The sequence below is a fragment of the Saccoglossus kowalevskii genome, chromosome 2 (assembly GCF_978046115.1).
Source record: "Saccoglossus kowalevskii chromosome 2, keSacKowa6.1, whole genome shotgun sequence".
Lineage (NCBI taxonomy): Eukaryota > Metazoa > Hemichordata > Enteropneusta > Harrimaniidae > Saccoglossus > Saccoglossus kowalevskii.
This window is the reverse complement of record NC_140642.1, coordinates 32,391,675-32,413,680: the sequence shown is the minus strand read 5'-3', so window position 1 is coordinate 32,413,680 and position 22,006 is coordinate 32,391,675. Positions and strand designations below refer to the sequence as shown.

Sequence of the window (22,006 nt, the reverse complement as noted above, 5' to 3'; positions counted from 1 at the left end):
TTGATGTCCCTGCGGGTGAAGCGTTTGCGCAAGCGCTGAAACGTTCTGGTCGGCCATCTTTCTATCAGAGAAAGAAGCTGAGGGTGTAAGTTTTGTTGTCCTGGTTATTCGCACGAAAGTGTTTGAGCGGAGCTGTTAACACCCAAATTATAAGGCATTTGTCCAACGGAAAATACACCTGCGGATAAGGTGTTACAGGTAAGTGCTTATATTGGCGAATTAACTATTTATTACCATTTTTACTCGCCGTATTTTTGACCCCTGGAATATTTTAGGGTCAAGCACGTAATTTCATGTGTTGTTTCTTTGTATAGTGTGTACGTTGGAATCTATCAATTTGTAATATTATCATTACATAATACTAATACTGATAATATTGAATTTTATAATAAATACAGTCAGCCAATGATAATGCAACATTGTTTCACCAGGATAGAAACTACTATAAAGATTTATTTAGTATTTACTAGCACAGGGAGCCCAGGAACTATAATCAACTGTAATAAGCAGTTTCTATGAGCGGGGGGGGGGGGGGGGGTATCGGCTGGTATCTATTGTAAGAAATAGACAAGGGATGAAGGCTCCAGCCAGCTCACATTTTTTAAACTCGAAAAAACAGACGAAAAGAATGAAAAATAAAATATAAAAAAAATACCAGGTTGTAGAATACTAGTTGCTTCTTCAAATTTCGCCAAAGCCCTACCTACATTTTACCGATATCTGCAGAATAAATCAAGAAAACTACACAAATTTACTCCATTTAGGAATTCCTAACGGTTTGCCCGAACGCATGGCACAGTTGGAGGCGTGGCCTGTTCAGCATTTGTCAACAACCAATCGCAAGACTGGTTACGAACCACATCGAGGTCACGACCAGGTTAGCCTTGCTCAACACAGGGTCATTTTATGACCAACCCCGCAAGTGGTTTGTAAGAGACGTTAAACTATCCGCTTCCTTGAAGATTTGAAACAACTAAACCGATGGCGACACTGATACATCAGACAAGGAATAGAGTACAGGAAATCTGTTGCTTGTCAATATCAGACAAATCATGTTAGTACGTCCATGGCCAAATGAACAAAGTCATCGTTTCCGTTTACGCAGAGATAGTGTGCCCATCTAATTTTCCGTGTTAGTTGTTTAAATCAATTCACACAGCTTTATGTTTTTTCTCTACAAAATAATTTTAATAACACAAAGTTGATTGCCTGGATACACGAGTTAGACCCATTCTACGCTTTGTTTAGAATTCAAAGTAATGAACGTAGTCATAACAAATTGTACTTGCTAATTGCGACGACAGAACGTAACATCGATATAGCATAGTCAAAAACAACGTTTTAATTGAAAAATGTAATCTGAATACTAATTTTGCGTAACAAACTTGGTAATCCTTGTGACGAAGCTGTAACTGGGTGATGCTTGCCCATCATTGAATTTCTTTCACCAATAATTCATGAGCAGTAACTAAAGAAGGGACTGTTTTCTTGTGATTTCTACGGCGTCTAGCTATGGTTTTCTTGTCGCAGCAAATTGTTTTTTTGATCATCGGACATTTTGTTTCACCGTGATAATAGTGTTCTTGTTTGTAAACAGTCAGCATGTACAGTGGGACAGTAATGTTTGTCAGAGGATTATCCCTCGTGCGTTTGCATACCAATGGAAGCCATGTCTCTCGAATGGTACAGCAGTACGGGACTAAGCCATTTTCTTCAATTTTCAGACTTTATTAACAAAATTATTCGTTATCTGATATGCTTAATGGGTTCTATGATATTAGTGGTTAATAAGTTTGGCCATTCTTCGTGTATGTTTATAATAATGCAGCAAATCTGTATTGTTTTACTATCCAAAACTGTTTTTCGCGAGTTTAAGGTTTGATTCAGTACGGCTCATTGGGACCATCGTCAAATCAAGTGCGTTCAGGCTATGACATTCTACTCGCACTTATCGTGCAAAATATGTCTGGGTTTTTTAAGAAAATGCTTTGTCACCGAATAATAGTCTGTTGAAGGTGTCAAGCATGAAATAATCAGGGGACAAAAAAACAAACTCTCTAGAAATAGGGGAAAAATAGGTCTTTTGATTACTGGGGACTCATTTCAATGGACTTGATTACGGACAATGCATGACGTAAATTTTAGCTGGAAATTCCACAGTGAGCTCTACCAATCAGGGATTTAGTCATTTTTACAAGGTTCACCATTTGTGTTGTCATGTGTTACTTATGTAAACAATGATTATCCAGTTTGTGCGAACTTATCCCTCTACTTAGGTTTCTGAATCATATACGCTAAATTATGGTTCTGAATGAAACGACAGACAGACAGAGAATGATATGTGATCGTTAGGATCTTTAACCTAATTGTAAATTCCAATTATTTATCTGTTTTAGTCATGGTTTTGCAGTTAATTGGAAGATGGTGGTGGGTGACAGTCACACCAGCCTTCATAGCACTTGGGTATTACCTAGACAAGCGGTCAGACAACAACTACAGCCGATTCAAGAACAAATCAGTCCTGTATAGAAGAGAGCTGCAGCCTGGTGAAAAAGATCCATGGACATAAACACTGTAATTTCATTCACTTATGAAAGCCTGTGTGATGTTTTAGAAACAAGCATGCTACTTTGGAAGATTGAAGAATTTCTACACTTGTAGACTGAAAATGTTGATGTACAGTACTCTAGCGGACATTAAAAAAAAATGTAGAAGACTTGTTTTCAGAATTATTTTACTTTATTTTGTGTTCACACTGTAATCAGCATAACATAATTAAAGCTTAGTTATTTACAGAAAAATATACAGTCTTAATTGGTGTTCTGCTTCAATTAAAGTAAATATACATAGTAAATGATTTGCACTCTATTTTACAAAAGCATCACGATTATTTCCTTTTTCGGGAAACTCCAAAACCAGCAAATTTAAATTTAGATGGATGAGATAGTAGTACACTAACAAAGTCACAGAAAGAGTAAAGCGGTCTTTCCTTTGAATTAAAAAAGTTTAAATTAATGTGATAAAACCCTGTGCTTTAACGCATTCCGAGTAGTTTTCTGCTTTTAATTCTTGAGGTGAGTTCAGCATTCCTTAATTCAATGCCACGTAATTTTGCTTTGTGAAGCCTGTCCCTTAGTTCCTTCATTTTGATGGCATCATCAATATTGCTTGGACAAGTGGTCTGTTCATTTTCTTTGCCTTGCAAGGGACATTTTTTCTTCAATTTGGTACTCTCCTCTAATGTGAATTGTGGGAACACATCTTCTGGAGCACCTGTAAGTAGTAAGGTATTGTTCAGTGGGCGACACTCGTATATTAATGGAAATTTATTTGCGAGGTGAATCGGGTAGAGGTTTTGGTACAAAGCTGTTTGAATCGAGCAATGTAATTAGTCAGGCGATTGTAATTTTTTAAATAACCAGATGTCAGACTGCAGACTGTTGCCCTTCAGTGTAGTGAATGTATATGATGGGTCATAATGTTTGGTCACACTGAATAATTACAAAGGACAAAAAGTACCTGCTACTATTTACTATAAAGTATGCACCAAACATTAATTTTGCTTTGTTGGCACCAACTAATCGCTTGATCAGTAACACAGCAACCAGGGATTCTATTCATAATGTAAATATTGCCCTTTTATTTTCTAGGCCAATGCAAATTCAGGAGGATTACCATATCTTATTTGGAAATTAAAATTTATTGACAAAACATGATAGGTTTTCTTTTACTAAAAAATACATGCACTTGAATAAATACATAATATTGCAGATGTGAACAAATTAGATCACGTTAAATAAAGACATGGATATTAAAATGAAGTATTCAGAGCTGCTCGATAACCAACTTGTGGTACATTGGATTTTCGAATACAGTATTGCACAAAACTAGAATCCATGCCATCTAAACCTTGGTTCTATCATTCTCTTTGCCTAGCCTTTCATGCTGTCTATATTTCTTGTATTTTAGAGGAGCTCTACCTGTTTCGATTTTGATTTCCTGTATTCTTGTATTGATTTTAAGGCCATTCATCTCTTTCATCAAGCTTTCAGCCCTGAAATAAAAAAAAAAACAGTACAATGTTAGAATTTTTAAAAAATAGTATATTTTTCACTCAAAAGCAATTTCAAGAAATATAGGCTGAAGCCCAAGTTATATGCAGGCTAAACTCTTCTTCGATACAATTCAGACTTTGGAGGACTTTATACAGCAGGAGAGCCCAAATAGGAGTTTTTTTTCCATCCCATATACATTTTGGGAAGTCTTGTACTTTTGAAGGCATTTAATGTGAATCCTGCCAACACTCCATCACAAATTTCACTCTTGGGAGGAAAAAGACACTGTTCTTTTGTTGAGACAGAGTTTAATAGTCCGGTTCCTATTGAAGATCATATTGTGTTCAACCAAACTGTTCCATCATCCATTTTTACGATAGAAAAGTTTGTTAAAGGTTAACACTATTCTTTGCAGTCAGTGTGCGTGTGTGTGTGTGTGTGTGCAAGTGTCTGTTTGAACCACTTATTGGATTTGTTTTTGGTTGAAATCTGTGCATTTTTAGCTGTTCCAAGACTGTTCCACTGATATCTAAAGAACTGCTTTTATTGGATTTTGATGAAACCCATGCATATTAATTGCCAAGCTTCTTGTTTGAAAGGCTAATCTTAAATGTTTAATTAATTTTTTAAAAACTAAACTTTCTTAGATCGGATTATGCTATAAAAGCCAAAGAACTGTTACCACCCAATCCATATTGTATACATAAGAGTAGCACAATGAGTCTTGTATCAATGTGACAAGTCTCTGGCTTTTTTTGACAATTTTTCTACATGTTATTCTAGTTGTGTACATATTAAGGGCACAAGTATGAGTTGGTAGCACAACATTTAGTGTACATAAAGCCCTGCAATGGAACATTCTGATTGATCGAGAAAATAATTAGATTTCAATCAGTGTAGTGATCTTTGCTATACAGTCGGGCTGTCGGCAGGTTTAAAGTAAAGTTGCTCTTGCGGTAGTAGTTCATTATTTTCAGTAGTTGCCAACATTTTGCCTAAATTGTCACACCTCACAAATAAATCATGACCGTTTGACAAAAAGCATGTGCATAATATAATTAGGTTTGTTATCTGAGAAAACAGAATGTCAAAATCTCATTAATTTACTAACCTGGCTAGTTTTTCATCTGCCATCTTCTCTTTTTTGAGCAGTTCTCTCTCCTTTCTTTCCAGTTCCTTCTCCTTCTCTTCCACCTGCTTTTCTCGTGCTTGTAGAGCCTCTTCTTTCCTTTTCAGCGAGTTGCTTAACTCTAGACTACTACTTTCTCGTTTTCGTGATGACAGACACGGCATTTTAAGAAGATCTTCTATACTTGGTCTGAGAATATCCTGTAATTAAAAGTGACATAAATAGGTGATTTTCTATTCACTGCGAGATCTCATGTAAAGCATGAAAGAAGCCGTTTGAACGTCTGTCGCAAAAACAAGGAATAATGCGTTGAGATATTTTTACTTTAAAATCTACTGTCATCACATTATGAAGCACTTTATCAAGCATATCTAAAAAATATTTTCATATTTGACGAATCTGATGTTTTAGCCCCATCACTATGCTATGACCTTCTTCTTGTTTTTACATTCAATTTCATACATAACATAGATCTCGCAGTAATCAAAAATGGTTTATTTCTGTAAAAGGCTGCTATCATCATTTTTCAGTTTCATAAATGTTCACTAACTGCATTTTCACAGCAACAAATTATCTCGCCCTCACAAAAAATAAAATCACCAAATAACAGTTTGGAAAATATCAAAATCAATAAAGCATATTTTTCCAGAAGCAGTTTTATGTTGATCACAAACTCTAATTTAGACCTATTATTTGAATCCAAAATCATACACTTCATTCAATATTCATTCTAAAGATTAACAATTGTTCACTTAATTTAAATGCTAAAGAAAGACCGATGTGATCTATAGAATGGTTACATTATACTCACATTAATTTTCAACATGCTTGCAATGATTTCCGACAAATCATCTGAATACTGAGAGGGTATACGACGAAACTTTCCTTCTCGTATTTTCTCTGAGAGGCCCCTCTGATTCAAAGCAGTAAATGGTGGGCTGGAAGAAAGAATAAATACAATTAAGATAAACGTGTTTTCAAGTTCAAATTTAATACTGCGGGTCGCTGAAATGAATCTTTGTGAATTACTGCACACAGACACACAATTCAAATGTATTTGCTAAAAAGTTTCAAACGTACAATCCAAAGTCCAAACGATTGACATCATTCATGCAAAATCAGATCATCAAATATTTCACACAATTGAGATTTCAATAAAGCTAGAGGAATGCTCTCATAATGCATCTTTAATTAATAAATTAAGAATGGTATATTCTGTGGTATTACAGATTGGGAGGATAGCCAGACGAGACACTTGAGCATTCCTCATATTACGGTTACCAGTAAAGTGTGGCATAAATTAAATTTCATATCAGATAATTTTACTGAACATTTAGAAATTGTCACCCGGTCAAGTATTACTATCAGCAGTACAATCTGATGCAAAATGTTTATTGTATTTAATTACTACATGTATTTACGAGTTACTCTGGAAGAGACAAGCTACATGTAAGAGAGCTGGTGGCCATGGCATGTATTTTTGAAAACTAACTTACCTTAGAGCACAAAGTTCATAAAGAAGACATCCTAAAGACCATATGTCTGACTTCTCATTGTATGATAAATAGTTGACTTGTTCCTATAATAGACAGTGTAAGAGTTGACACATGCTGCAGGGATCCTGCGTACCATAAGTGGTTGTAAGAATTGCCTAAATTACTAGTACAGTTAGAAGGGTAACATTTATTATTATACATCTGTCACCATAAGTTACAGCGCGTTGTAATTTTGCGTTTTTTTTACAGGGTATTTTCATCTTACCATATATGGAAATGCGAATTCCAAATATGGAATGATTATGCGCATAAGTGTCCTCTAATAATAAAAACAAACATGGCTGCAAACAGGGTTTGACCGGACTTCACACAATAAAGTTCGCTGATTCTGTTCTAACTTTTTGGGTTTCGACATTCCTATGATGTATCCTTATAAGGAAAAGATGTATAATAATAAGGTTGTTATGAGAATACCTCAAACTATGCACTCAGACAGTATGCCGTGCATTGACCTATGCTGCGCGTCGGGCGATACTCCACCTGTACAGTCTTCGTGCATTTAAGATATTCTCCCAATAACCTCATGATATGCTCCACATGTAAAACATTTGAGCGGAAAAAGATCTAAATCTACTGGTACAAAAATCTGTATGATTTTATCATTACATTTTGAATTATACAAAAAACTTAGCTTCATTGTAGAGATTAAAAACAGCTGCTAAGACATGCACCAATAAGAATTGAGAGGGTTACATGATGTTGATATAACGGACTCCGAGTTTTCTTGAGAATTTATTAGAAAAACTTGTACATGGGTGACACAAAGGTTGTTCAAAATGTTGATATCAATTTGAAGATTATGTTTTTGAAAGATTTTTCTTTTCTAGATGACGAACAACTACACAACTAAACCTAGCTTTTACTCATATACGTCATTTTGACTTCACAAAAATACTTCATCGCTAGAAGGCGTGACTTGGTGTATTAGGGGGGAGTAGCACAGACATACAAAAATCAAAGAAAGCTTAGAAAGAACTCCCATGTGCTGAGAGTATTGGAGACACATTAAATATAATTCGAAATTACTTAGCTGAAAATTATGCAAATCAGAAAATTAATATGACCAGATTTGAGTGTAAAACTAATGAGGTCTGCGCAATGTAACAGAAAATCTATGTCTCCAAGTTTAATTGAAATGTGATTAGAACCAAAAAATTATGAATTATTATGCTTATTAGGGAATTAATATGAACAGATTTTTACCCCAAACTAATTAGGTTTGTACATTGTCCTAGAGCATCTTTGTACTAAGTTTCATTGAAATGGAATAATTAGTACCGTGAAAACTCCAAAATTTCGACCCCTCTAAAAATTCGATTGGCTATTTATTTGCCGGGTTTCGGTGTTTTATTTACCTCCAAATTTTCGACTCCACTAAAAATTGCCGACTCATTCTTATTCGAAAATTGCGACCAGTTTTAGTTTTCCCCCAAACGAAAAAAAAAACCGATGTGAGCGTTCAAACGGGACCTTCCTCGAAGGCATGAATCCGGGTTTCTGATTGACTGAGAGATTTTTATTTTATTGGTAACGAAAATATATTCTAAATAAACGAAGTTTCAAATAAAAACGAACACAAAAATCTCGGCATGCTGCGTTTCTGAATTGTTGATTATTACTGTACTCAGTAGTGATTATAATAATGTACACAAAATAAATTTGTTGAATGGTTATGAAATACAAATAAAAGTCAACTAAGTTTCATCGTAAGCGAATGATTCCGGTCTCGTATAAACGTTTGATGCTGTAGGATATCCGCCATGTTCTCTTAGGTCAAATAGGTCAAATCGCTAATTAACCAATCAAAAAGCTGGATGATGCCAACGTGTTAAATTACCATAGCTTATTTAAATATGTTAATGTTATTGAACGCAATGCGAAGAGATTGATGTTGTAGTACGATATTTTGGCTTGGATTTTGATGCGAAAACGGCATGATTTTTTTTTAAATAAAAAAAATAGTTGTTTTTAAAAAATAAACTGGTCATCTGAAGAATAATTTAACATTGTTCACAGTGATAACAGCTCATTCTCGAAAGGAAGCTTACCCGCTCACGCTAGTCACGATAAAAATCATACACGTGTACTCTTGAATAGACAGACGTCAATGACTACGGTAAAACTTAGACTCTATTTTAGCCGGCAGGATTGATTGAAATGTCCGAAAAATGACGCCAAAATACACCTTAAAAGTCCCATTTTATTTTCTTAAATCCCATTTTATTTTTTAATCCAAGGGCGAATTTACGGCAGAATTTGGTCCCTCAAATAAGGGACACGTGAGCTTTGATTCTAACCGGATACATTGCACTGGGTCGGGGAGATAGTTTGCTAAACTTCCATGTATCTTTTGTCCAATGGGTACCTGTACTTCGAACATTCGCAAGTTTTCCTAGGTAGTGCGAGACAGCTTTGTCTTTTGACCTATTAGTTTTGTGCTGACCTCTTCTGCGCGTCTTGATGTTTTGTTTTGCTTGTCATAATACTCACTGATTGATGACTTTGTTTAGATTTTGAGTTACAACTCGGCCACGACTCTAAAAACATGTCACATTTCTAACGCCAATTATTTAAAACCGGTCGAAATTTTGGAGTTTTTACGGTACTTTAGATATCAGTGTGAAAGCTTAAAATTGGTTAATTATGCAAATTAGGTAATTAATATGTACAGATTGTAACCCACAATTATTCAGGTCTGTCTATTGTCCTACAGCATCCATGTACATTCATTGATATGTGATGTATAGTACCTGAGATATCAGTGTGAAAGTTGGTTAATTATGCAAATTAGGTGATTAATATGCACAAATATTTACCGGAAACTAATTGGGTCTGCATAATTCTAGATTCATTGAAATGTAAATGATTAGTACTTTAGATATCAGTAGAAAAGCTGAAAATTAATTATGCAAATTAGGTAATTAATATGCACAATTATTTACCCTAAAACTAATCAGGTCTCTGCATAGTCCTAAAGGATCTATGTACCAAGTTTCATTGAAATGCGATGATTAGTACTTGAGATACCCATGGAAAAGCTGAAAATTAACTAATTATGCAAATTAGGTGATTAATATGCACAAATATTTATCGAAAACAATCAATCTCTGCATAGTCCTTGAGTATGTAAGTACCAAGTTTCATTGAAATGTAATGCTAACTACTTATATCAAATGCTGAAAATTAATTAATTATGCAAATTAGGTAATTAATATGTACTGATATTACCATAAAAACTATCAGGTCTGTGCAGTGTCGTATGACATCTATGTACCAAGTTTCATTTGAAATGTGATGATTAGTACTTGAGATATCAGTGGAAAAACCGAAAATTGACTAATCATTATGCAAATTAGGTAATTAGTATCCACGGATTATTACCAAAAACTAATCAAAACCTAGCATTAGTTCAGAGCATCTATGTACCAAGTTTCATCAAAATCCAATGAGTGGTTGTTTAGATATCAGTGGAACAGTCATGGAACCACTAAAAAATAGCTAATTATCATGTAAATTAGGTAATTAATATGCACGGATTTTTACCAAAAATTAATCAAATCTGCGCATATGTTCAGAGCATCTATGTACCAAGTTTCATCAAAATCCAATGAGTGGTTCTTTAGATATCAGTGGAACAGTCATAGAACAGCTAAAAATTAGCTAATTATCATGCAAATTAGGTAATTAACGAGCATGGATTTTTACCAAAACCTAATCAAATCTGCGCATTGGCCCAGAGCATCTATGCACCAAGTTTCATCAAAAACCGATGTATGGTTCTTGAGATAGCAGTGGAACAGTCGGACACACATACACACACACATACACACATACACACATACACACATACACACATACACACATACAGACACACTAACTGCAAAGACTCCCATTTTGTGCTTCGCACATGGGAGTCAAAAATACAGATACTTACTGGTGACATGTAATATGGTGTGCCTACAAATGTCTTTGCAAAACTGTGGTCATGGTTGAGGACTCTTGCAAGACCAAAATCCCCAAGTTTCACATTATGATCAGCATCGAGGAATACATTTGCTGGTTTGAGATCTCTGTGAAGGATGGCTCGTCCCGCATCACGTCGATGGCATTCTTGAAGAGCTAATGTCAGCTGCAGGAATATGTTCCAAATGAAAGCTTCTTCAAGATATTTCCTATTGATATACAGAAAAGACAAAGGTTTAAAAAGTGAAACCAAAAATTATAAATCAATGAATGCAGCTCCAGTAGGCTCAGTACACCTAACACTTTGAGCGCTAAATTTCCTGCCTAAATTTGGGTAAATTTGTTCACATTTTGTGTAATTTTCACTGAATTCAATCATAATTTTGGACCAAACAGACAAAAGGTGATGTTACTTTGAGTTTTCGATCATAAAATTTGAAATTTTCCCAACATTTTACGGGAAAAAAAGGAAATTATAAATACAGTCAAACCTGTGTTAACGACCACCTGTGCAGAGCGGCCACCTGCTCATAGCGACCACCTTAGTACAGTCCCTTCGCAATTTACACGTTAAAGACACTGGATATAGCGACCACCTGTCCAACGCGACCAGCGACCACCCTATTGTAGACCTATTCACACTTTAACCTTTGTATAATGACCACCAACATTTCCATCAGACTGTCTCAGCAAAAAGACAATAGCTACTTGCGAATCGCTAACAGGAAAGTGGCCATATGTTACGTTCAGATTACCGAGTATGCAATCTTTAGGGCTAATAGACAGGGGTACCATCGCAACTTGGTTTGTGAAGTTGCTAAAAAGTAAAAAAAAAAAAGTTGAATATCATCTGAATGTAACGTCTAGAGACTGGAAAGATTTTAACAACAAATTAAAACAGTTTCATTCAAAGTTTGAAATGAAAAACTAGCTTGTTTCGGATCGGTACTACCCCCGGTATACTATCGACGCCCAGCTGGCCAGCGGCACTTCTGTGGACTGTCTCGCACATGAAGAGCAAATTCCCCCTGTCTCGAAAACAAAAAAAATGAACCAGTTTTATTAAATGAGAGATGTTTTATTTACCTTGTCGACATGAAATATCCAAACAAAATAATAAAACATTCGTTTATTTCATTTTCATCGCGGGATTGCAAAATCCGACCTATTTTGGCCGCCATGTTGTTTGTTGTTGATCGTTATAAATTATACTAATAAAGCTAGCGCATGGGCAAAACGTATATTTACTGAGGGGTCATCTCGGGGTTATTCTCAACGAAAGATGTTTTCTATTTTGATCCTCTTTTTTTATAAACGGTAATATCAATATTTCGCAATCGAGAAAATTCGTTTCGTTTGGGCAGTTTTGACACGTCGATGCTTGCAACAAATAACTGTAAAATTGCGTGTACGATCACCGTGTTTCATTTCCGGTTCGTTTGACTTTCTGATTCAACACCGAGAGTTGGAGCAATCGTTACGAGTTTGGTCAATTTTGTTTATTACCAATGCTTCTTCATTTTTAATGCTTGTTTGTTTTTTCAATCACGGCAACTTTGCCTGTGCATTTTGTCACAGTGTACAATCGACAATACGAACAATGGGACTGATTACCGCCTGTGATGGAATATGTGTAAGAGACTGGGGAATAAGACTGCTTGGCGAGAGTGTGAAAAGTCCGAGCTGAAACGCCAATGCGACCGATCGTTGACAATTGTTCTTCTGCATTAAATACACCAATGAATCCATGGGCAGAATCACTTGGTTTCAGTGAATTTACATGATATAATTTGTAGTAAAAAAGTAAAGCTGTGTAATTATCCAGATGAAAATGAGTGACTTTTATTAAAAAAGACATATTCATTGTAGGTTTGTTTTTATGTTTTGCTTATGATCTCCCTTAAAATTCCGGTCCTAATTAATATTCATGATTAAATGAATAAATTAGGCCATCTCCATATAAAGACCACCTGTCTATAAAGGACAGTTTGGCTCAGTCCACTGACTGTCCTTTATAGACAGGTTTGACTGTAGAACCTATTTTGAGCATATACATGAAGATTACTGTGACTCACAACCTGTAAATATACGATACCAGAAATGATCATTTATTGAACTAAGGCCAGACTTTTATTATCCCTTGTTTCGCGAACCCGCCGAGTGAACAGGAGCCGAAAATGAAATAAAAATAAAATTTTATTTCTGCGTAATTTCTCGCGCCCGCCGACTTGTGAGTGCAAAAAAATGACAAAAAATATTATTTTTATCTTCATTTTTTCCCACCCGCCGCCTAACAAATCAAAGTTGCATGTTCATGGGAGTATCATGATCAAAGTACCAGGGGCTCGCGCAGAGCTATACTTTGTGGCCTTTATATGCACGTTGGTTGACAGTGGTTTAATGTGGTGACACGCCGTGAAACTCTGTCGTCAAAAACCGAGAAATCCCTCATTAATGCTGAAAATTGTGCCACCATTGGGGACATTGCCAACCACGTTATACATGGAATAACATTTTATTTCATTTTTTTCTCTCCGATCAATGATCTCGCTTATAATTCTTTGAGAACCACACAAATCTAATGGAAAAAAAGAATTAATTTTATTATTTTTTTCGCCCTCCTCCAAAAAAATGACTCAAGAAACAAGGAATAAAAAAAAGTCTAGCCTAAACAGGTTCAGATGAACAAAACTATATGTATAGTAAAAATGGTCAAATTTGATGGAAGGAAATTTAAAAGCCCAGTCGATGAGACAGAAATATAAACAGGGGGTTCAAATTAGATATGTAGTCTTAGACAATCACTTTTGTCAAGGGGCAACTAATGAAACCTGGTTGACCATTCAGGCAACCATGAAGGTAAATGATTTATCACTGTCTTTGTATGGCTAACAAAAGCGGGATTACCTAAATCCATCAATACATGTTATTGTTTTAAATACGTGCAAGACGAGACTGACACTTGTAAACAAAAATATAAGCATCACGGCTGAGTGACCAAGCGTCACGGACAAAGGGCAAGCATCACGACCGAGTGTCCAAGCGTCACGGTACCGTGTCGCTTCAGAGGCCTGGGGAGAACACTGAAATCACTATTAACACACCACTAGCCGTTGAGTTTTTACATTCATTTTGGCAATGTATTAACAATGTAGTATTATCATAAGATATATAGTAGATAATATTTGGTAATCAATGTCTTAAGTAACTATTAAAAATAGCTAGATGTTTCGAGAAATGACTCTTTATCAACAGCATAGAAGTAAATGTTTAAACGTATAGGTAGAACGAAAGATTGTAAGAGCACGCACAAAAACTATAAATATGAATAAACCTTTATATTTCTGAGAATTGCTACAACCTAACACAATTACTTCAATTGACATTATTGCAAACCTTTATTCAGCTTCATTTTATGAACAAGACAAAAGTTGGCCTTCACAGTCAAAGTGATAAAAACAAAATGTTATTGGATAACTATATTTTCATGCAGACAACCACGTTTTTTTTTTTTTTATTTTAACCACCTGACTCAGCGCCATAGTTGGGGCACCACATGTTACAACGCATATAAATTACAAAACTGCACCGAAAACATACCTGTCTCTACGACACTTTGATATGAGAGTAGAAAGATCACCCCCTTCACAGTACTCCATTATCAGGTAAATGGTTGTGTTACTTTTGTCAAGTATTCTGTCAAAATATCTGACAATGTATTTGTGTTTTAGTTCTCTGAGAAGATTCACTTCAGACACCAGCATCTGCTTTTCAGATTCGGTCATCTTGCCATAATCCATTTCTTTCCACACCAACACCTGACGGGAGAAGACGAATAGATTTTGAAAATGTATCATATTCACGAATATATAGAATACAGAATCAATTAGGACAAGCAAGTGACCACAAAAGTTTCTAAAACCATCTGTGAAAGAAGCATGTTGGTTCATGGGCCCATATGTCATTTCCCATTATTGATTAAATAAGGAACAAATACTAGAAACAAAAGAGAATATCTAAAGTGTATACAACAGAGACAATAAGGATAGTCTTGTGGTCAGGCTGCAACTTGAAGACCTTGGCTTTTAACAATTGATCTTCTTTGTTCACAGACTTCCTCCTCCAGTGTAACACCAATTCAAGTAGTTACTCGCATCTGTTACACTGATTTGTTGACAGTATCAAAACTGTTAGCACCTTGTTTTCATCACTGCTTATGACATGCAAATCACCCTCATGCATCACAGACAGCTATTTTCATTGTCTCAGCTTTCTAATGAAATCCAGCACTGGCTGAACTTGGAAAAATCTAAACTGATTGTTGTATTATAGAATATGAATCACTGATTTACAAGGAGCAGAGATCTCTCTCAATTAGAAATTCAATTACAATTACAAGACATTGAGGCAGTATATGTTAAATTCTGAAAACTATATTCAAGTAAGTTGTGTATGATATGATAAAAGCAAAGGTTCATCCAATAAGGAATTATAAATACATTACTTCGGTTAGAATTAAAATCATAAAATTCCACATCTATTATTTAGCACGGCAATAAAAACATGATATATATATATTAACATAAGAAACACTATATCTCCATGGAAACACTAAAATGGAAGCATTCATCCGACATCATGTAAATATGTGTTGAGTTCAAGTTACAAGTAAGGGTTATTGAAGCAGTATTTTAATATAGATGGAATTCACAATTTAAAAGATTTTTAAATTTGTAAATTGCAGTTGACAGTTAGCTGTTGACTTTAAAGTTAGTGGAATATTCTTATTACAGGGTCTTAACTATGTCAAGGACATTAATTATGAAAACTAACCAACCAACAAATGGCAAAAATAATGATATCAGTAGATTTTGTTTACATAGAAAATTATTAATAAATATCAAATAAAATACTCGTGATGGACTTATATTGATTATTTTACAAATAAATGCATGTACTTGTATGTGGTAACGGGAACACGCATGAAGCCCATATGAAGTTTCACTGTTAGAGCGTGTTGGGACGAAACATTTGCAAACAAACAACACAACAACACCCACAATATACAATGTCAGGTCATGGAGGTCAACCTACCTTTCCGTCGCTTTTCCGGCGTATTTTCTTGCATTTTCCGTAAGATCCCGATCCTATGGTATATAGGACTTCGTAATCTTCCAACTTGGCTGGCATTTTGTCACAGGCAATATCAGTTTGTATAAATACGTCTAAAACTGTAGAATGGAAGAAAGGATCTGTTTACGTTGACTCGATTGATTCTAAAGTTGTAAAAAACAGGACCTCACACACAACTTAGGTCTTATTTTCAGCAGTAACGGAGCTTCAAATATTTACAGTTCGTCGGAATGAACTAAAAATACTAGCCGCTATGATGAGTAGATATTCAACGCAATCACTATCATTTACAACTCAAAAGACCAAACTCACCGACACGTCTGGTGTGGACTTGTACAGTTTTAAAATTCCTTCCAAAACGATATCCGTTGATTGGCTGGCTGTAATAGAACCCGGTAGCTGATTGGTTTATGCCGCCTTATTAAAGAACGCTGGGAAATTCTGTGACGTCATTTTCCAAGATGGACGCCATAGTACATGAAACGGTGGGTAAATAAATGAGACAACTTTTAATTTAGTTGTGTGGTAAAAGTAGCGTTGCCCTCGGTTGTCTATTACTATAGCAACACCTAATGTTATCGTCAATACGTAACTTTGTTAGAAACGATATAAGTTTTCAGGAACATAGTACGACCACACAGACTACTGGGTAGTGGGCACTTCAACCCAGGTCGGTCGAATTCAGAATGGGGAAGTAGGTAATTAGAGACCTTCCCAATATTTACTACTAGTATGTATTTTTTGGTGGAAAAAACATAATTTAAAGGAGTCATTAACATTATGGCCTAAATCAAGAGGTAGATGTGCTCAAAGGTGCGCAACTTTCATAAACATCAGGCTTTTAGCTCCCTGTAGTGATAGTACCTGATATTTTAGACAGGCACTCCAAATTTAAACAGGTACAAAATTCATTTGACATGGTAAATGTATGATTGAAAATTTACCATAATTTCCATAATAGCCATACATAATCAACAAAAAATGTACAAAATATTGGTTGTTACAGACTAAGACTGCTAACTTTTATTTCACTAAAGCTTTCAGATAATCGCTTCATTTTCTGTATAAAACACTGATGGCCATGTATATTGATGTATAATTAAAGACTCATGGAAATGATTGATGGAAAATCACACTTGAAATTGCATACATACTGTGTTAGTGCTGGCTCATTATAATCATTAGCCACTATGTTGACTAGCATGTTATGTTACTAGCCATACAAAGTTACTATTAGCCACATACAAGTTGTAATACTTGAATTCATTAAAAAATTATGTATTTTAAAAGTCCCTCATTATATTTGTTCACTGCTTTGTGGTGAATATTATTTCCTTACATCATGCCTTTTTCTATCAGGTTGCATGATAATGTGATTTCGAATTTTTAGTTCACATAATCGCATTAGCCATGTTATAGTACATATTATGAATTTTGTCAATCAACTATTTTCCATGTATTCCACTACGTTATGGGTATGTGTAGTTTTACATTATCATTTCATTTATTCATACAGCAAGATGGTTCATTATGTGCTCAGCATTGCTTGAATGCTTTACTACAGGGTGAGTTGATTATAAATGTGTTCTAACTTGAGTAGTAATTGAGTAGTTTTGTACAATATCACACCATGGAATTCTATGTTATAATTCCTTTCGATAATTTTAGCTCAGACTCGCCCCTTCCCCTGGAGCTTGAGATTTGATAGTATTGTTTCAATTTCACAGGAGAGTACTTCACTGCTGTTGATCTTTCAATGCTGGCTAGAGATCTTGATGAAGAAGAAAGAAAGAGAATGGCTGAAGGTGACTTACAATCTGCTGAATATCTGAAGTTTCTTGAGGTAATTGATTTGAAAAGGACATTGATTCTTTTCAATGAACAATATTATGAACTATGCTGTTGACTTCGTCGAGCACGGAGCTATGGTAATACTTTTTTTTACTTTTTCAACTTCTTGTTGCAAACCGCAAGTGTGATTGCTTTGACCCTTTGTATATATGTACTTTGGCCATTTTTAGAATTGTTTATTTCGTGATGATATCCTTAATTCTCAAATTTTGGTAAAAAAAGTGATATTTTTGACTTTTTATTGAAATATTATTATTTTATTGTGAAATAAATGCATTAGCTTATTTACGTTGATTTAATTTACAATCTAAATATAATCTGAACAGCTTGTGGGTTTTATAATTTCCAATTCTAAGCTATGCTCTTGTAAATTAATGTCGATCATTTAAAGAAATTGATTATACCACTCTCTAGTTGATAAATATTTATGTCAGACATACTGGTTCAGCTATAAGTCTCATGCAAAGATCTTGACATGACAAGAACAGCCTCTATTGCTGGAAAGCAAAGACGCAGCTTGGCTTGTTTGTATATTTTGTCACAGCACTAATGACATACAAAGAAAAGGACTGTTTTCGGAAATTTTACCTGACATATTTTTATTCCAGCAACCCTCAGGTAACATGGATGATAGTGGGTTCTTCTCTGTGCAAGTCATCAGTAGTGCATTATCAGTATGGGGACTTGATCTTGTACCATTTGGTAGTGAGGCTGCCACAGTGGCTACAGTTGATCCAACGTAAGTATTTTAGTGATAAAATTAAAACTAGAATGATCAAATTGATGGGATATGTCCATAATGTTATGATATACCGATATTGTAAAATGACTAATTTTCACTGGGTTTAAATTTCACTGATTTAGCATTTCGGGCATGTTCAGTGGGTTTTAAATTCACGATTTTATCATTTAGATAATGTGTTCTATGCTCAATTTTACATATTCACTGGTTTTTATTTCAGCACATTTTCCAGCCAGTGAAATAGGCAAAATTAAAACCTAGTGAATGACAAATGTCATGTGACTCAAAATCATGCACATTATCAGTCTGTGCATTTTTTTCATAGGACAGAAATAGCTTTTATTTGTAATTACAAAGAACACTGGTTTACAGTTCGCAAACTAGGGCGTCAGTGGTTCAACCTGAATTCACTACTCACGGGACCAGAACTAGTATCGGATACATATCTTTCAATGTTTCTTGCGCAGTTACGACAAGAGGGTAAGTAACGTTGTCGGCCAGATTTACAATTATGATCATCGTTATTTCTTTGCTGTTTACTTACAGTAGTTTAACTTTAAAGATATTGTCTATCCAATGTATCTGCAATGATTGCAAACAATACATGTATTTGCATATACAACTGTACTATTTCTATAGTTTGAATTTTTCTAAAAAAAATATCAGCATATGATTCTGTTTATGATTCTGTCTTCGAAAAGGTCATTATCTTTTAATTAATTGAATGAAGAGAACAAATAGTCAGTGTTTGAGGTGCTCTCATCTCTCGCTTCTCTCTCTGCAACATCAGTACACTTATTCATTCCTGATATACATACACATACAGTGTTCTCAAAAGAGAAGCATCATGACACATGTATGAATTGATTAGTTTATCTTGTTGATTTAATTTTTTATTTCCTTAAATCCAAAGATCCTTGCAGTTTTTTTAGGAGAACATTGATGTACTTAATAATTTTACTATCCACATGGTTCAGTTTAGTGATAAAAGTAGAAAATTGCAAACCATTTTAGAAACACACTAACTGACTATCTGTTCAATTTTTTTAGCAGGGAATTTTACATGAACACACATACATATATTGTTTTATTTTTCATTCATATAACAGGCTACTCTATATTTGTGGTTAAGGGACAGCTTCCTGAATGCGAAGCCAATGAAGTACTGCAAATAATAGAAGCCGTGCAGACACAGAGACCAAAACTACTCAGCGAACTTCAAAAACAAAACAAGAGTGCAAACGATGGTGCTAGTACATCAAAACAACATGTCAACTTAGACGATTTACAAAAAGCTTTAAAAGCCAGTGGGCAATGTTTCGAGTCTGATCAAGAGGAAGAAGACAGATTGCAGGAAGCTATTAGGCTCAGCATGCAAGGTGAGAATGTTGCATGGGATACAGTCTACCGTAATAAATGTGGATAATCATTGCCATGGTTGTAGTGTTTTTATACTCTACTTGATCAGTGGAATCAATTTTTGAGGTAAAAAATCCCTTGATATGGGTACAAGTTAGCAATCTTCTCATATTAGGATTGTTATCTTTGACAGGCTGTGATGGTGGCAGTGCAAGTTCATCTCAAGCGGTTGACTTAGACGAAGTAAGGCAAAAGAGACAGGCATATTTTGACAGGTAAGGGCCATTAGCGAAATTTGTTTGAATGAGTGTATATGGAGTATATATTAATTAAGATTGACATTTATAATGTCTCTAAGAGCAATATTCCACATCCACTTTAGCCCTTGCATAATACTGTGTTGTGTCTGCTCCTTCATGTCACACATTTTTTGCTGCAAGCCTATAGAGATGAATGGATGAACCCAATGTCAGCTGGCCATGTGTTACAGCAAGTCTCACAAGTATTGGGGCAAGGAGTTAGAAAACTTGTTCACTAATTCACTGACAATCACAAATAAGTTTGGTTTCTTTAAAATGGTATATTTGTCACAATACGTTGCATTTTAAGCTTTGTCACACTTTGGTGACCCTGGTGTACACTTTACTGCTAAATTGTACAGTTTGATTTTGTTCTCTCAACCAACACATGGTAATAGTTTAACAATAAACATTTTCATTACATTTCCTGTTGTTGTTTTTTTTAAAAGATCGGATATTGAATCATTTACACATAATTGCTATACTAGTTGAATGATGGCATGCTACATTTCATTTTAATGTACATGATATCGTTGAAAAAAAATGAATTGCTTTGCATGCTGGTTAACAAAACTTTTATTTCACAGACATCGACTAGAAGGGGAACAATGCCAAGAGACACAGCTAAATTGTGGGAGTCCAGAACTTGAAATTAATGACAATGACAAAATTACATCATTTACTCAGTCGGATGACGAATTGGAACAAATGTCTACTCAGGAACTTGAAACCACAGCCATTGAAGGAACTAAAAAAACTGTTTCTGACTTGACAGAGGAAGAAATGTTAAAGATTGCTATGGACCTTTCTATGAATGCCGAGGATACAGAGTGAAATGAATGTATATCCTAAAAATCTTGCCACTACCCTTACCCCCACCCTCTATGCAAAATACAATGTAGTAAAAAAAAATGATAAAGTCATCTGAACCATTTGTGTCCTTATTTAGGAGTATCTTTATTGACTTATAATGATCACCTGGGCTTATCAAGATAAAACTGTTTTGCTTTAAATATACATTGCTTCCAGGAATAACTATTTTCATCAAGTTGAAACAAGATGTTACATACATTTTCACAAACAGTTACCAGTACCCACCTAGTATCAAAACTAATCATGTATTATTTGTTCACAAAAATTAATACATATCTAGTCTGTTGCTGAAACTCATCATCATACTTAATTCTACATTTCAACTGGGGAGGCGCCACATAAGTCTACATTTTGATAAGAATGTAGGGTAAAAACTCGCAGAATATTAACATTCACAAAATGCTGAATAGGAGTGACTTTACCATGGAATCTACAGGCATGTTTGATTTTTTTGTCACTAACAACTATTGGGGGGGGGGGGGGGGTTAATAACAAAACTTGTTTACGTCAAACTGGGATTGTGTTTCTGTACACCTGAAACGTACTCTTAATTTTTGGTGTCCAAGGAAAGAATAAATTTATGTGGCTAAAATTTTAGCATATCCACTGTATTACTTTGCTTGAATGACAATTAATTTACAAAGAATGAAAACATGTTTTCATTTGCCTCAAGTCGTCAAATAGTTTTGTACAATTAAGATGCATTGTGTATATATATATATATTTTAAAAACAATGAGGCTTCCCATGCTTGTACATGTTAATTTTTAAAATAAATTGAAACAATTGCAATTTATTGTGTTATGTGAAGTAAATTGACCAAGTAATCAGTGTCAAATTCTGTTCTGGGTACTATGCACTCAATAAACCTAGGAAGTTATCTTCAATGTTCGTTTGTATGCAGTGGCAACAAGGTAAAAAAACATTGAAATAATAAATTGAAATCTGCTATGCACAAAAATTTTCAGCTGGTATCACAAGTACTGCAACAGCTGCATTTGGTCATGAGCTAATACCGGGTACATCTATTGATTTTGAATAGCTCAA

The 22,006-nt window shown here is 34.9% G+C and overlaps 3 protein-coding genes across 3 annotated transcripts; 2 read left to right on the top strand and 1 right to left on the bottom strand.

The window, feature by feature from the left end:
- Positions 1 to 33: 33 nt before the first annotated feature.
- NDUFB1 (NADH dehydrogenase [ubiquinone] 1 beta subcomplex subunit 1) lies at positions 34 to 2,854 on the top strand. Its single transcript, NM_001184933.1, is given in 2 exon segments — positions 34 to 198; positions 2,397 to 2,854. A coding segment is annotated over 1 exon segment (171 nt). The 5' UTR covers positions 34 to 198; positions 2,397 to 2,398; the 3' UTR covers positions 2,570 to 2,854.
- Positions 2,832 to 16,263, bottom strand: LOC100376653 (serine/threonine-protein kinase Nek2-like). Its single transcript, XM_002731070.4, has 9 exons — positions 16,149 to 16,263; positions 15,798 to 15,934; positions 14,304 to 14,521; positions 10,675 to 10,912; positions 6,681 to 6,763; positions 5,996 to 6,122; positions 5,167 to 5,384; positions 3,981 to 4,054; positions 2,832 to 3,273 (listed from the first exon to the last, which is right to left on the bottom strand). Exons 2-9 carry the CDS (start codon positions 15,891 to 15,893, stop codon positions 3,035 to 3,037), a joined length of 1,293 nt encoding a protein of 430 aa, XP_002731116.2. The 5' UTR covers positions 15,894 to 15,934; positions 16,149 to 16,263; the 3' UTR covers positions 2,832 to 3,034.
- On the top strand, positions 16,210 to 21,774 carry LOC100377257 (ataxin-3-like). Its single transcript, XM_002731073.4, has 8 exons — positions 16,210 to 16,321; positions 17,353 to 17,401; positions 17,564 to 17,679; positions 18,296 to 18,426; positions 18,755 to 18,909; positions 19,539 to 19,808; positions 19,982 to 20,063; positions 20,675 to 21,774. The coding sequence occupies exons 1-8, from the start codon at positions 16,298 to 16,300 to the stop codon at positions 20,919 to 20,921; spliced, it is 1,074 nt and encodes a 357-aa protein (XP_002731119.1). The 5' UTR covers positions 16,210 to 16,297; the 3' UTR covers positions 20,922 to 21,774.
- Positions 21,775 to 22,006: the final 232 nt, after the last annotated feature.